This window comes from Daucus carota, chromosome 3, assembly GCF_001625215.2.
Source record: "Daucus carota subsp. sativus chromosome 3, DH1 v3.0, whole genome shotgun sequence".
Lineage (NCBI taxonomy): Eukaryota > Viridiplantae > Streptophyta > Magnoliopsida > Apiales > Apiaceae > Daucus > Daucus carota.
In genome coordinates this window covers 47,421,950-47,439,199 of record NC_030383.2, presented here as the reverse complement: position 1 = coordinate 47,439,199, position 17,250 = coordinate 47,421,950, and the positions used below count along the sequence as shown (strand labels likewise).

The window sequence follows — 17,250 nt, the reverse complement described above, 5'->3', positions numbered from 1 at the left end:
GCTCAAGTTGACACAGCTGAACCTAAGAAAAAGAGTTTATTTGGAAGCCTTGGTACAGGTCAGTACAAGGAAAGTTCTTTATTCTCTCAGATCAGAGAAAAAGGAACAAGGGGGAAAGAGGCAAGAGACACTACAGGTCTAGGTCACAAAAAGGAGAAAATACAGACAAGTGCAGCAACTACCTTCAAGGATCCATATCCTTTTACTGAAAAAGCTGGAGAAGTTGTTACACAGAAAGACCTTGATAGAATAGAATCAGTACAGATTCTGATGGACACTCATGATGGGCCAGAAGATAAAGAGAAGATTGCTATATTTCTGGAATCTGGCAGAGTGTACAGAATGTCTGAAGCTGATTTATTGATAAAATCTTTGAGGGAACTTGAGCATATTCACTATATGCTTGAGATAAAGAATGAAGCATCCAGAAGATGGTCTGACAGAATGAAGAGAACTATCCAAGAGAAAAGAAGATTCTATGGGATAAGTTCTGATGCTGAATATGTACCTAAGATAATCTTGGAAAATGGTTCAGAGATTGATATGGAGAAAAATAGCTCTGTTATGGAGACTATTGCTGGAACCAGAATTCTGGGTTATAATAATGAAGCTGAAAGACCAGGAGCAATTCAGTTGGGAGAAGCCATGAAGAGAAGCAAAGCAAATGCTTTGAGATCAGCCATATATCAGACAGGAGATGAAGATGAAGAACTCAAGACTGTCAAAGCTCAAATGATACAGACTCTGAAGCAAATTGAAGAAGATCTGATTACCAAGTTTGTTAAGGAGAGCTATGGGTATAGACTGATTGGCTGACTAAGTTCTGATATGTACTGTAAGTTGTAATTAGTTCTGCTCAATCTGTAAGTTATAATTCATTTATGCAGATTAATTATTTCTTGCATTTGTCCTTGATTGTTTTTGACATCATCAGTAAATATATAACTTGTTCATTCTGTCTAATGTACAAGTTGGGGGAGATTGTTACATATTTGATGATGTCACAGGTATCTAACTTGTTTAGTGTGCAGAAGCAAATATCAGAGTTTAGCTGGAAATCAGAGTTTAGCGACTGCCAGCTGGATCAGAGTTTAAGCGATGATCAGAGTTTGCAGGCGGCTGATTTTCAGGAGCATATCTGACTAAATAAGGAAGATAGATATCAAGAGAGATTGTGCAAATCAAGACAGCAGAAGGATAGCTACTGATTAGATTATTTTAGGAAGCAGATAATTATAAATCAATCAGTAGATATCATGTAACTGTGTATATAAACACAGCTTAGGGTTTACTCTAGAAGAGTTAACAATTGAATATCATTCGTGTAACCTAGCAGCTCTTAGTGATAAGATATAAATCACTAAGAGATTATTTGTAAGCTACTGTGATTTGTGAATAAGAGATTATTGATTTATTCTCTTATACTTGTGTTTGTCTTGGATTGTGTTCACTATATTATAATATATATAGTGAGTTTATTCGGCCTAACATACATATTTTTTGAGAGATCTGAAGTGCTGCTTGAAATGATGGAAAGGCACTAGTAAATGGCTTGTGGGTTGCTCACACTTTTGAAGTGGGCATGCCTCTTGGTACTGAGTTTGTAAGTTTATCATATTCAGTCCTTTTTATGATATCCATAAATTGTAGAAAGCTTCTTTATTTCCTATATGCTAAGTTTGTTGTGTGTATACAAGAATTTATGAATTAAAATATGGGAAAATAGAATATGGGGAAATAGGTAGTCATTGCAAGGTCTAAAGGGAGAAAAATGAGGCAAGTCATTGAACTTGGGAGAAAGGTTCTAGTTGTGAAATGATAAGGTAGAGGGCTTGATCATTTGATAGAAATATACCTATTCTTTATCTAGTTATTGATACATCTGAAAATTGCAGGTTTTACTTTTAGTTGCCAGAAATCTTTTGCCTTCCTAATTGGAATGTCTAGAGGATCTTCTTGTCCTACCGTGAATTGTGAAAATTTTTGTATGCCTTAGTGTAATTTCTTCTTTCAACTATAGATAAAGCCGATTTGATTTAGGTTCTAATTTGACAGGGGTGTATAATAACAATGGCTATATTTGATGGTTTCATTCAATGGCTTAGTGAATTGATGCCATTAAATGGAATCTAAACTGATTAACTCTAGAAAATTTAATTATAGTAGTTCACCAATTAATGTAAGTGGACTCATTCGATAAAACACAGTTCAAGTTTAAATGAGTCTGCTTTTGTTGAATAGAGGTAATATGCTAGCTAGTAATTGAAAAACTAGGCAAAGGCACATGCTTATCACCGTTAAACCTCTTGTCGTCATTCTTAATAAGTACATGTGCCAGGTGCTTCCAAATGGCTAATCATCAATCCTAGATTGTCTCGAGGAAGTCCATGTCAAAATATTTCAAATAATGAAAAGATAGAATTTGTGTAATCAGATGCACTCTATTGCACAATATACAAACATTGTATGAGTTAAGTGATTGGTTTCATAATTGCTTGGGTCTAACATTAGTACATGATACTGATTATAGTGATGATATGATGTGAGTGTTTTCTTTCCATTGATTCCTGATTCAAAATAGAGCAGGGCAACTTTTTCATTTGGAGTAATAGAACTTGTTGCTAGGTAATTTTCTGCTTCAGTAGATTAATACGAGTTGCAATTCATGGTGCATTATATTTGTGCAACTACGAAATGAAACCGGGGACATTGAGCAAAAGAAGAAAATAGAGAGATCATCAACACATCTAACTTTATTCTTGGTAAAACCTATTATTCGTTGTTAAAAACTTCTGTTAATATTAATTGGATTCTTTTCTTGTACTTGCAGATTTTCCCTCTAATTGAGAAATACAAGATTGGGCATCTGAATAGGATTGGTGCTCATCTTGCCAACAATAGTCAGCCACTAGAGATGCAAAAGCTTCAATGTTGAGTAAAACTTCAGTTCTTTGAGATTTACTTCTCAAATAGAAGTGGGCAAGAGGGTAATCAAGCTCTTAAGGGTTATATAAGAGCAAGCTTTCACATACACGTTGCTAGTTTATATTGAGCATTATAATATTTACGGTGTAAACTGTTTCAGCCTTTTGTATTTTGAATGGTTTTGTAAACACTAAATTGAATTTTTTTTCGTGTTAGAGATATATTTTTTGTATTTATTAGTGCAAGATTTTGTGACGTAATTTTTTTGAAATATATTGTTAGCATATTCTCATTTTTATTAGATGTTTTTATATGTGAGCATAAAAGTGTTGTGTGTAAGAAAATATGACAATGACTTGTGTAAACTAAATGAAAAAACCGTCGTCCTAAATGAAGAAAGACAACAATGTATAAAATAGAAAATTGTTGTATATAGTATTTCCAAAGATGGTTCTTAAATTGACATGTTCATAAACCGTTGTTATGTATTCATTCTAACGACAGTTTTGTATCTTAAAATTGTTATTTCATATGATTTTCAACAATGATTCTAATTATCAATACTGTTATGCGACAAACTTTCATACATTGGTTTATTATGAAAAACCATTGTTTGGAATTCTTTGCAACTTTGGTTTAGTTTTTAGAACCGTTGTGTCACCCGCTCTTCAACAAGTGTTAGAAATTATTGTTGTTGATATTGTTCAACAACAGTTGGATTCCCGTTGTCTGATATATTATCAGATATCGCCTCGATATTCAACGGGATCCCGAGATGACAGACAACGGTGATAAACCGTTGTATGACCCTTTTTTCCTTGTAGTGTTTTATACTTACGGTCAAGTGATTCCTATAAGTCCTTAGATGTTATCTTTGAACTGTACACATCATACAGCGGGCCAGTCAAACCATTAAGCACATAGTTCCGACAAATATAGTCGGAGTGCTTCCATGCATCAACGGCAAACACCGCCTGCGTATCGCTCTCAGCAGTGAGCATAGGTGTCTCTTCTCTCAGATAGCGAGACAAATTCAGTGTGGTCAGGTAGAACAACATCTTCTGCTGCCACTGTTTGAAGTTCGTTCCGTTGAACTTTTCTGGCCTTTCAGCGTGAGAAGTAGGCACATGAGGCACAGCTGGCGCAAAGGGCACAACAGGCGCAACAGGCGCTGTATGCACAGCAGTCCCATTCGGCTGAGGAACATGTCCTGCCGGACAGTGTGTAAGTGGAACACTGAACTGACCAAAGGTCATCTGTCCCGCAGGACCATAGCCCGGAGGCGTAGTCCCAGAACCGTAGCCCGGAGGCGTAGTCCCGAAGCCGAAGCCCGCAGGTGTAGGTCCAGAACCAGAGCCCGCAGGCGTAGGTCCAGAACCAGATGGCACACCCCCATCTGGATTAACCAGTGCGTTGGGGTTAGCCTGCGACTGCTGCGTCTGACCCCCATCTGGATTAACCAGTGCGTTGGGATCAACAGCCGTACCGCTCGTGGGGATAGCATTGTTAACATTCTCCATTATACTATGAATCAACACGCAAACAAACCAAATCAGATCAACCACAGATGTAAAGCAGAATACAACTACGCTTTAAGATTGTTATACAATCTGTGGAACAAACCAACAATACAGTACGTGCGTTTGTGTGTGTGTGACAAAACAGTAGGCGTAAGGAGACAAAACAGAACGAAGGATATATGAACGGAAATCCGAGTCCAGTGCGTAACTGTCTCCTTAAAGCGTATTTCGCCCTCACCGTGTGTGATGAACGATCGCCTCCCAGGATAAAACGGATTGAACGATGCAGTAAGCACCTTCGACGAACAAGAACAAGACTGAGAACTATCACCGACGCGGCTAGGGTTTTGGATGCGAGAGGTTGTGTTTTCGTGAATGCAAACCCTAAGCTATAATGAGTATATATAGGCAATGCAAGACTTGTGCGCTACACTTTGTAATTAATTAAAACGCGTTAATTAATTCACACGGTTATAAATTAAATCCGAAATCAAATCGAATTAATTTAAAACCAAACAATTAATCCGAAATCAAATCGGAATTAATTTCTGTCAATTTAATTGAGCCCAAGCTTAGTGGAAAATTAAATTCAGCAAAACTAGTCTGTAATTCTTCGGGCCCAGATTTTGCTGCATTCGTGTCCGCAGGTCGCACACACGGAAAAGCCCGAGGCTTGCGAAGCCACGAAACTCCCCTCGAAATCCCACAATTTGCACCCCCCCTGCGCGCACGTAGGTGGTGGAGCATAACACACTAACACAAGTTAAACACTACAAGAGTGTTCTACTATATAAACCCATTAAAGGCCCATATTCTTTTCTATGTGGGATACTTGCTCTCTTTTCTAATTTTCCACTACCAAGGAAGCAACTTTGGATCATCACAACTCATCCATTCCTTAGTCGTTTTGATTGAATAAACATGCATTGGAAAGCTCTCTCGGAGGAGAACATAATCCAAGCATAACCCGCCACGAGCACGTAGCCGAGCCTCACTCAAATTGGTGCTCAAAATGACAAACTTCCAAGAGTCAAAGGTCTATTTCATGTATATTTTGATAAGGATTTCAAATATACATTTTATTTTATAATCAGAAATCAATTCTATTATGTTTTACATAACACGAGGGTATTATAAGTGAAAAATCATAAGTACAGGTTTAACAGAGATAGAAGACAAAAATGTGATGGTACCATCGAGAAAAGCCAATTCCATGAGTGTACCATAGAGAATATCCCTATATTTTATAAATCGAAATTTTTTTACTGAAATTTTTATATATTCAATAATTCAAAAAAATTATAAATATATATTATTAGATTTATAAAGTATAGTTTCATGATTTAAAAAAAAAATTGAATAAAAATTTAAATATCAAACTTTTATTCGGAGGAAGAAATAGATAGTGTATAATGATCAAGCTTCTAAGAGAATATCTCCCGACTCCGACAAGAATAGATAAGATGGTCGGTGAAATGCTGAGATATAGAACAGTTAAGGTGGGTAGTGTGTACTTCAATAACATTGTATGTGGAGTAATTAGTAAAATGAAATTATACTCGGAAATTGTAGTGATTAAAATAATCAATTAAATGAAATTATACTCTGAAATTGTAGTGATTAAAATAATCAATTAAACATGTATATATGTATTTTATATAATGCATTCAGCATATGTGAAAGTGGATCTTTTAACTTATAAATAAAATCATTTTGTTGGTATCATTTGCATAAAGAAATTTTAACCTAACTTTTGATGTAAAAGCTGTAACCTTTTAAATAAACTGATAAATTAAAAATAACTTTTCAATTATAAATCATTTCTTTCTTTTTTTTTAATAAATGATTATAAATCATGAGTTAAGTTCTATGGAGTACATAAAAATATTGGAGTATTGGAGGACAAATCATAATTTTTTAGTTTAATCATAAATAATATCTCTGATTATCCAAATTTATATATAATTTATCATTTATATGTAGTATCAAACATAATTATCAATTAATCATTAATATCTTTCAACTTTAAAGATTGTTGTTCTGCTTATAAGTTATATTGCAGAATATAATGTCCAACGATTTATAAAGGTAATTGTTCTATGTTTTGATTACAATGTTTATGTTGTAGTAGATAATGTGCAGGTTTTCGGATGTTTACAAATATTGTAGAAAAAAAATGAAGATTTAAACTAGATTATATTGTACTCCAATACTCCAATATTTTTTGTACTCCATAGAACTTGACTCTATAAATCATTTCTTACTTACAAATATTAAATAATCTCTTTAGATCAGGCCAAACGGACTTATAATAATTATTTTTTATGTACTCAAAATCAGTTACCGCTCTTTATTTAGTCATGGTTGCCTAAGTGCCTTCAGGCTTCAATCATCTAGCACACATATCCTTTTCCTTGCATTTCATTACTCTTCTTCTTTAGGTTTCATTCTAACATCAATGATCACACATTTATGATCCGATTCAATGAGCACCTAACAATTTACAAGTTAATAGCTTATTAAATTTTAGTACAATAATTTATATCACTACTAGAAATTATATTTAATAATCTGATGCATCCTCTTTTAAGTAAGTCAGAAATCGCAGTTTCCATATATACGGAAAATCAAATTTATTCACCAAAAGTGCTCTGCTTTTCATTTATCGGCCCATGTTCAGACTGTGTCACGACCTGAAATTGATAAGGATGGGTTGTCATCAGACTGGATCTACACCTTTAGTCTTTGGGCTTAGCACACTTTTATGGAATTTTGTTTCTGTTGTGGGCCTAGCTTGAATATGACTGCTCAAGTTTAAATCATGTTTTTGTTTTTAGGGCTTAAGATAAAACTAGTGTCAGTATGTGCACCACAGAACTGTGCCCCTTTTTCAGTTTGTAATTGATTTTGTATCTATAATTTACATTTTATACATTGATAGCTACAGTAACGAAAAATTGTTCACGAGCATTGACTCGTTTCGAATGATTATAAATCCTGCCGTAAATTATGGACTATCTTAGTTAGGTACAATGTGGAAGTAGTGATTAGTAGAAATTTTTTTTTTTTAAAAAGAAGGATAGAGTTAGTATCAAATTGCATGAAAGAGAGGTACTATAAAATGACATGTATTATGTATTTATTAGTTATAATTTTAAAATACTAAAAATAATTTTTATTTTTTTTCTCTTCCAAATTTAAATTGACAATGAATGATTACTTTTACTCATATTTTAGACATGATATTAGATGCACGACACTAATATGATACGAAAAGTCAGCGGTTGAATTTCAATTTTTGATACACGAAAGTATAAAAACATGAAAATACAACTTGAATTTTGTGTTGGATATAAATTTTTACTTTATATAAGTACATAATATAAATATATATTTAAATAAATAAGTATCTTTTTATTTCTCTTCTCACGCACATATAATATACATGTACAATTATGTATACAATTGTATGTAAATATAAAGATTTAATATATTTTCGAATTAAATATTATTATTAAATTTATATTAAATATACAAGAAAGGTACATAACACATTTTCAATATATGATTGGAGATTGGATATACAAGTCTTGAACATGTTACATATGATTTACGCATATAAATACACGATATACGAATATACACGATACAAAAATAACGACATGGCATGATTGACAGGTCTACTCACACTAATATTTTTATAATATTTTTGAAAATAGACATTTTTATAAGTTTATCAAAGAATATATTTTAAATTAAACAAAGAATGTGTTTTTTACTGTTATTTTTACTATCTGATTATATATAAAAATCAATTTGTACTTACGCAATTACATAAGTGTCCCTAAAATAAACAAACGTATCTATGGTTTCACTCTATTGAGAAGCCCCGTTTGGAAATTCTTGGGAGACAAAAACTTTAGACCTATACTTATGGACCATGGTGCCCCTGGGCCAATATGAAGTTCTTGGAAATTATTTTGGGCCTTTCTTTTTTGACTCAATTTTGGGCTTCTTATTTCACTATTATTTGTGGAACTTTCTCTTTTGTAATCAGAAAATCCATGTGCCCGACAAAGCTTCCAAACACAGGCTAGATCGGTGATTTCAGCATCACACAGTTTAGTATTTTCACTGCCTCTTATCGTTAGCCCAGCTTCAAATTGATGAAAGTAAAGTTTAAAAAGAGCAAGGAGAGCGTGGGATGAGTATTCGGTTGGTTTTGTCATTGGATAGATTTATAATCGAAATTCTAATTTTTTCCTGATCCAACCGGACCTAAATCAATATACTTATATAAAGGAGAAACGAGGGGCGTGTAGGTGGCGGCTCTCAAATCACTTCGTTCTATTTTTCCAATTTTTCGGAATTTTTGGATGAAAAATATCAAAAATTAGAACTACCTTTTTTAGTTTCGGGTATATTAGAAGCAAGTTTCAGAATCTGATTTTGTTTCAGATTATTTATGGAATATAGTAGTTTGAAAGTTTTAATCTGATTTTGTTTCAAATTATTTAATTATTGGAAAGAGTAGCACACAAGTCTCTCTGCAGCTATAAATACCCCTATGGATTGTAGAATTTTGGATCATCTAAACACAACCTCCTCTGTCTCAATACCACAACTCTAGCTCTCTCTGGTGATAGTTCTCTTGCTTGATTTCTAACTCGGTGGTGCCGTTCTTCTGCAACGATAAGTGAAGGCTGTTTATATATTATTAAAAATAATAAAGGTTGTTGCAAGCAAATGTAGTTATAGATCGCTATGTGGGAGTCGACAAATTGAAATAGGGGAAAAAATATAGTCTTGACATGATATTGATGGATGATATCAATAAATTAACTATTAGTGATGTATGTTTGTTGGTTATTATTTTATAATATTTGTTTTGTTCATCGGACATGTTTGTTGTTGTTAGTTTTTATATGATTTACTTTGTATATAGGACAATATGGTGGAGAAGCGAGGGCATGTAGGTGGCGCCTCTCACGTCGCTCCGTTTTATTTTTCTAATTTTCTGAAATTTTTGGATGAAAACTATCAAAAATTAAAATTACCTTTTTTAGTTTCGGGTATATTAGAAGCAAGTTTCAGAATCTGATTTTGTTTCAGATTATTTACGGAATATAGTAGCTTGAAAGTTTTAATCTATTTTTTTTCATATTATTTGATTATGGGAAAGAGTACACACAAGTTTCTCTACACCTGTAAATAGATCATAAGGTTTTGGATCATCTAAACACAACCTCCTCTCTCTTAATACTACAACCTCACGGATTTAAGTTAGATGTTTTTGTGCACAATCAATCCAAAAAAATTGGCGGAAGGTGACAATGTAAGAACGTGATTACTTTAAAAAAAACACAAATAAAATTAAGATTCGTCGTACTTTAAATTGTTAATAACCTATATAAATTTATTTTTATATTTTCACCATGAATTATAATCCAATTTTGCAATTTTATATATTAGTATTGGTATTACATCAATATTTTTATAAAATAAAATTTATTTTATCCTACAAATATTAATTTTGAAACGTTAATATAATTTTTATAGATAGCCACAAAATTATTTTATTCTACAAATATTAATATTGAATCATTAATATAATTTTTATAGGCCGCCGCAACGCGCGGCTTCTCAACTAGTTTTAATATAGACCGGACCGCATTGAAAGAGTCGGAATTTTAAAAATAAAATGAAAATTATATTATAAATAAAACTAAATTTTATGAAATATTTTAAAAAAATAATATTTATTAACCACAGAAATCCATCAAGTATATATTTAATTAAATTTATAAATTATATATTATTATAGTATATAAGTTATATTTAAAATATATATTATATAAATATTAATTTATGTTATTTATTATTTAGACTATCCGGTCCAGAACGGAATATTTTTTTAAGAACCGGATCCGAACTGAATTTTATTTCGGTTTATTCGTTCTGGACTAAATAGATCGAATATCGAGAAAATCAGGACCTAAACTGTAAACCCTAAACCCTATTCGGAACCAAATTTGCATGGTTCCGTTTTTTGATTTCGCTTCGATTTTGCTCAGCCCTGTTATGGGAAAATTTCGAGGTCGGTCAATGCTACCCGGTCCTTAAATCCACACCGATTTCGAATCGGGAATAAATCTTGATCCTCACCCCATGCAGGAAAAATATATATTTAGTAAAAGGTTAATCTTAAGAATCACCGATATTTACTGTATATTTGTATCTTATATTTGATTTATATTTGAACATCTAAGGTAGATAAATATTTATCTATAATACAAATTAAAGATAAATAATTAACTATAAAATAATTATACTGTAATATATATATATATATATATATATATATATATATATATATATAGACAAAAGTTATTTGGAGTCCAATAATTTTTTGGAGTCTTGGAGTCCAAATCCAGGCCCTCCATTTAGAATTGATCCAACGGATGGTAGTATATTTGTTTTGTTTTTAAAAAATAACAAAAAACATAATCTTGCGTAGTCAGTTACAACATGAGTGTTTTTAGGACTTCAAATTGCATTTGTGTCCTGCAGAACACAGCAGAACACATTCGAATGCAGAACACATTCATAACAAGAAGATATCTACTGAACTAATAGCTTCATCATTAACTTTTCAAGATCAACAACATGTCCTGTGAATAAAAAAATCTCACCCACGTTTTTCAACTTGGTAGAGTTAACCGAGTGCCAGACAGAACACACTTGTGTCCTGCACATCTTTATCTTCAGGCGTCCTACAAACATTGATTAAAAATCCCAAAACATAATTTGTTTCGCAACAGCCATGTGCAGCACCTTTACAGAACTGAATTGCTTCAAAGGATCAAATATAATAATGTCATGCAACACCAGACTAGATTCTGCACATTCATAAATTTCATTTTCGTTTCGGTGGACATTTGTTCCGCACTACTTTCTCCGATGCCAGTCAACAAGCAAAGAAAATACTGGCTTCTATCTTGCACTTTCTTCGTAACGGCGGATTAGCGGAGAGATGATTGCGGGATATGCAGTACCGCTCTAGTAGTTTGACAAACTGGCAGAAGATTAGGATGATGTTGGGTTTTCAAAAATGTAACCGAAGATCTCTAAGATGCGGGATATCAGGATTACAAATCTGCAGTACTTGATAAGGGAAGTTATGTTGATGCTTATTATCTTTGATAATAATTTATAAAATATTATTTTTTAAATCGTGGCCGTTGCTTAAAAAAAATCCAAGGGTAGGAAATTAGGTCTCCAATAACTCTAAAGAGAGTGGGTTTTCAGGGAACCCAACTCATGTGTCTTACATATATAATCACATCCCAATAGAAATTACTTAAATAATAACCATGAAATCAATGAAATAGAAGAGTCACCGGCTCTGTGGATGATCTTAATCTTAAGATAATTCCTGGTAAGGACCAGAGGAGTCTTAGAGAGGTATTTGGAGAGGCGTAGTAATATTGTACCCCATCTGAATCGGACCCAATTCATAAACAGATTTATTGAGATAAAATTTAAAAATAATCGAAAATCATATGATTGAACCGAATGAATTTGAAATCATTTGATGTTAGTATTTCATTTCTAAAATTTTCAATTTTATTCAATTTTAAGTGATTTTATCTTGACTGATTGGAAACACAAATATAACTTATTATCCGAAATTGCGGCCTCTAATTCTGGAGCATGTATCGAGATTATTTAAGATCTGTTAGAAGCGTGGTCGAGACTCTAGTAAAAACATGATGAATTGAGTGGGATCGGAAAGATTCACGTATTATACAAAATTTGAAAAAAAATTGAAATTATTTAATTAATTAAATTGTAGCATGAAATGTTTGTTCTTACACTATAATCTGAAGGCAGGAAACCGAAAAAACAGCTGCATAATTTTCTATATATTAAAGAATTGGATGGTCATGTTCCTCCTAAAATTATGATATTTTAGCAGCGAGCATAGATGTATGCATGCCAAGATTAATTGCTTATACTTTGATTTGATTTACTTAATATTTAAATATACTAGTGCTGAGTCCTGATTCTATCCAGGATCTACGAGTTTGCCTTGATGATGCTCCATGTACATATGGTTTATCCGGCATATTGAATAACTGAAAGTTTGTAATTTCAATGCTAAAATATTAGCCGGCCAGTCAGCTGAGAAAGAACGCTGCAGTAGGGAAAACGGGGAGCAAAAATTAGTAATTTTATTATACTTGAAGTGGGTGCCTTTCTTGAAAATTAGTATTGAAGTATTCTTTAATTTCCAAATTATTTCTATAGTAGTAAAAAATTGTTACTAAATAATTCAATCTAGTGTCATTGTTTACTTTAAATCTCTCTTTGTTTTTTTAGTTATATCAACTTGCTGGATTTATTATGAAACACCTTAGCCAAGGTAATGTGGCCCGTGAACACATAATTTTTTAGCATCAGAGGAAATTTATTAATTTTTGACATAAAAATTAGTTTATTAATTTGAATTTCATAGTTAATAGTAATGCGAGTTCGTTTTTCATGGTCTGCGAGAATTGAAAAAGATAGACTTGTGGCGAGGATGACTTCTTGCTTAAACTAAAAAAGTGGAACAAAAGTAAATAAATTAATAAAATGTTTGTAAAAGAAGTAAAAGCTGTGAGAGAAAATTTTGGATTCTTAATTTCTTAAAAATACTTTTACTTATTTAGGGATCGATAAAAGTAGAAGGTAGAAACAACTTGCGCTTCTACCAACCACATTACTTGACAGGCCAAAGTCAGCAGGCAATCAGGCATGCAGCAGCAGTTCTATTATTACCAATTTTGAAGTATTCGTGAGTTAAATTTTAGTCTAATAATATAAAAACAAAGCGCGTCTTTATTTTCCTCAATAATTTATCTTTGTTCATTTGACTTGTCCATAAATCAAGGTTACCAAAGTCTCAATTATCAACCAAGCTCAACTTTAGATGATTCCAACATAAAATTAATTAACACAATAATATAAAAGTAAGAAGTAGGTCAATTGAAAAATGCAGTAGTGCGAGCCATGAATATCAGAAGGATGGCTACTATTTTTATTTAAGTCGGAGCTACCGACATTCCATACAACAAGCCACCAACCATTGCAAGAACCTTCATTTCACTAACCCCTCTTCAGGATTTTGCACAAGAGTTTTCTGCCGCGGACTAGTTTAGACTAATGTCTCGAAAAATAATTAAGAATAGAATATTTTACCAGAAATCATTTTGTGAAAGTTGCGAATTATATTTTCTTGCTAAATAAAGTATTCGGTTACACATTACATACTCCTCCTGACAAACACACTTTCTGTATGTTTTCCTTTTTTAATTTGCCAGTTTTCGGTTCATTATAATAAGAGTAAATGACAAAGTGGTGGCTGTAGTTTTCCAAATTTTACAAAAAATTGGCTGGAGTTCAAAAATTACAGATTTGTGGCTGGACTTTACCTCCGCTTTTTAATAAAGTGGCTGCCGTCAAGGTCCGTTAAAGTTGGCCGTTAAGTCCAAACAAACATAAAAAAGAGAAGGGTAAAAATGGTTTTTTACACACAGTACTACTGGCAGTCAAAATAGAGTAAATCAAGGAAACACAAGAACTCTGGTTGAGAAAACATTAGCAGCAGAGGAGGAGAGTACAAGCAACTTAATGAAGAAGAAGGGGTTGGGCAAAATTGAATGGTTAAGAGGATGGTTTAATGTGATTTATGAGATGTTGTTTCAGAGAATCCAATGCCTCTTCCTCCTCTCCCCCAAGATTTCACTTGTATTATCACCGGATCTACTAGTGGAATTGGCCGTGAAATTGCCATGTTTTCTTTTGTTTCTCTATCTTTTTTCTTGAATTTCTGATTTTAGTGTTGTATTTGATTGATTCGGATTTTTAGGAAATTTGAAAATTGGGTTTTGTGGAAAATGGATGAATTGAAGGTGGGTTGTTGATGATCTTTTCAGATGTACCTGTTACTTGAATTCATGATTTCAACTGATTGAGAGTGGCTGATGGGGTGGGTTGGCTGTTGGTGGTGATTGGTGTTCGCCGGAATTGATTGCAGCAGCGAGGAGCAAGGACGATAGAGATTGGGTTTCGACAGGAATGTAACAGGGGCGACTAATAGTGAGGTTGTTCGATGCGCCGCTATTTTTTGTCGGAGGTGTCTCAGGGTGAAGGTCGGTGGTGGTGTCTGCCGGAGTTTCTGTTTACTATGTATATATACTACAATATCTCATAATCGTTTTTTATCCTTAAACCCACTTTTACCCTTTTTTTTAAATTATTTTTTTGGACTTAACGGCCTAAATTTAACGGACCCTGACGGCAGCCACCTTATTAAAAGGCGGAGGTAAAGTTCAGCCACAAATATGTAATTTTTGAACTCCGGCCAACATTTTGTAAAATTTGGGAAACTACAGCCACCACTTTGTCATTTACTCTTATAATAATGCACAAACGAACGCTTTTGAGTATGCATGACTCATACTCGTTATGTTTTATTGAATCGTTCCTTTTTATTATTTTATATCTTTCTTTTTACTTTGTGGAGGGAGAAAGATCGAGGCCCCTTCTCCTTATCAGCTTTGTATGCATTGCATCTCTCTTTAAATAACAGAACAGTTCTTGATCTTCACTTTAATATAGTCTGATCTTCATTCTTACATTTGGAAATGGTCTTTTAAAGTCACTTATAAATCTTCTATATTCGTAATTTGTCCGGTCCTCTTGTTTAGACCAACTGTATATGCATTGTTGCATATAAGTTTCAGACTAGTTCACTTATTCTCACATCAATGGGTTGTGCTACTTCCAAGCAAGAGAAGCATGTGTGTCGAAAATGTCGAGAGCCGCTGCCTTCGCTGCCACGGAGCTACTCGATGCACGTTCACCACTTGCCGCGGGACGAAACGGATACGTACCATGTGGTGGCTCTGACTTCCACCACATTAGGCTCGCTGAAGCCGGATGCATTCGGTCAGATTTATTCGGTTCGAGATCTTCGTGATCAAGATGAGAAGGAGATGCAAAAGGATGAGTTTTCGATGGGATTGGTCGAGGCCAAATCATGGTCGAGAATGATTGATGAGAAGTTGCCGAAAGTTGTTTCGAGAACTCCTGTTGAAACGCCGCCAGGGGAGCCTGAGACGATCAATGCTTGGGAGTTGATGGAAGGGCTTGAGGATATGAGTAGCCCTGTTCATAGTAATCATCGCCATTTTCGGAGCCTTTCGTTTAGTTTCGGGCCAAATTCTGTTAATTCATCGTTTAAGCATCCGACACCGAATATGCACAGAAATTGTAAAGGTTCACCTAGGCCTTTGTGGATGGAGTTGGAGGAAAATGATTCGGATTCTGATCTGGATACGGATGAGACATCAATTGTATCTGGTTTTGATCCCGATGTGATTTCGGAGATTAGGAAATCATTGGAGAAGTTGCCACCGGATAATTTGTTTCACCTGAAGGCGTTGGAGGGTGAGAAAGTAATGGATGATGAGGAATTAGATGTTAGGGATTTCAAGGCCTTTTCGATTGGTTGTAAAAAAGAAAAGGTTGTGTTATATTTTACGAGCCTTCGAGGGATTAGGAAGACATATGAAGATTGTTGTAATGTTAGAGCCATCTTAAAAGGGCTAAAAATTAAAGTTGATGAGAGGGATGTGTCTATGCATTTGGGGTTTAAGGACGAGTTGAAAGAGCTATTGGGGGACGGGTTTGGCAGGGGTGGTTTGCCAAGGGTGTTCGTGGGAAGTAAATACATCGGTGGAGCTGAGGAACTTCAGAAAATGAACGACGAAGGAAAGCTGGAGAAATTTTTGGGAGACTGTGAAAAGATCGATGATCAAGGTGGATTTGGCGATGGAAGCGTTTGTGAGGGGTGCGGGGATGTAAGGTTTATGCCTTGCGAGACGTGTTCAGGGAGTTGTAAGATATATTATGAAGCTGATTATGATGAATATTGCGAGGAAGAAGATGAATGCGGATTTCAGAGATGTCCTGATTGCAATGAGAACGGTCTTGTACGCTGTCGAATTTGCTGTGAATAACATTATTGATAGAATCCTAGGTAATTTTTCCGCTGATTTTTGGGTTGTTTCTGGAGTTTGTTTGTCGTATATAGTTTTTACAGAGTACTTGCATCGTTTCTTGTAATAGAAAAAAGATTGACTAATAGGTTTCTTACTGGCTTGTAATAGATGCACAACTCCTCCCACAAAACTTGAGAGTTGAGTTGCAATCAAAATGGTGATCAATGTCTTATATTCTGCACCTCTTCATTCTTTTGAGTCAGAATCTGCAGCATCAGCTTCTAATTTCCACAAAGTTGAAACAACATATTCTGCCATTGCAATTACTCAATGTGATAGATGTTATTCTGTGAACTTATCATCCGAAACTAGGCTTCTTTCATGATGCTTATGTTACCGGACTGGGGAAACTGGTCTTGTACCATTTCTTCCATCATAATGATATTTAGTTGTAGAAATCGGAAATCGAAACTAATCAGTTTGACCTATCGATTCAGAATTTACAGATTCAGGGATTTTTAATCAAATCGAAGTGTAGTCGATAATGAGTAAAAAAATTTAAGAATTAATCAGAGATTTTTTAATAAATTGAGAATTTTTTTAATACCGTTTGCAGTTTATAAACGAACTAATAAAAGTTGTTATAACCCTCGACTTTCGATAAAAGACCAGGTGAGATTCCATTAGACCAGACTGCAGACGGATCTTTGATAACTTCCATATTTTGTTCCTAAAAAAAACCCAAAGCATCGAAA

General features: G+C 34.0%; 1 protein-coding gene and 1 long non-coding RNA gene across 2 annotated transcripts; both read left to right on the top strand.

Annotated features, from left to right (window-relative positions):
* The first annotated feature begins 1,502 nt into the window (after window positions 1-1,502).
* On the top strand, window positions 1,503-3,222 carry LOC135151750 (uncharacterized). Its single transcript, XR_010290643.1, has 2 exons — window positions 1,503-1,603; window positions 2,831-3,222. It is a non-coding gene; the product is annotated as an uncharacterized LOC135151750 (long non-coding RNA).
* Window positions 3,223-14,100: 10,878 nt separating this feature from the next.
* On the top strand, window positions 14,101-16,744 carry LOC108210957 (uncharacterized protein At3g28850). Its single transcript, XM_017382422.2, has one exon. The coding sequence runs from the start codon at window positions 15,260-15,262 to the stop codon at window positions 16,511-16,513; it is 1,254 nt and encodes a 417-aa protein (XP_017237911.1). The 5' UTR covers window positions 14,101-15,259; the 3' UTR covers window positions 16,514-16,744.
* Window positions 16,745-17,250: the final 506 nt, after the last annotated feature.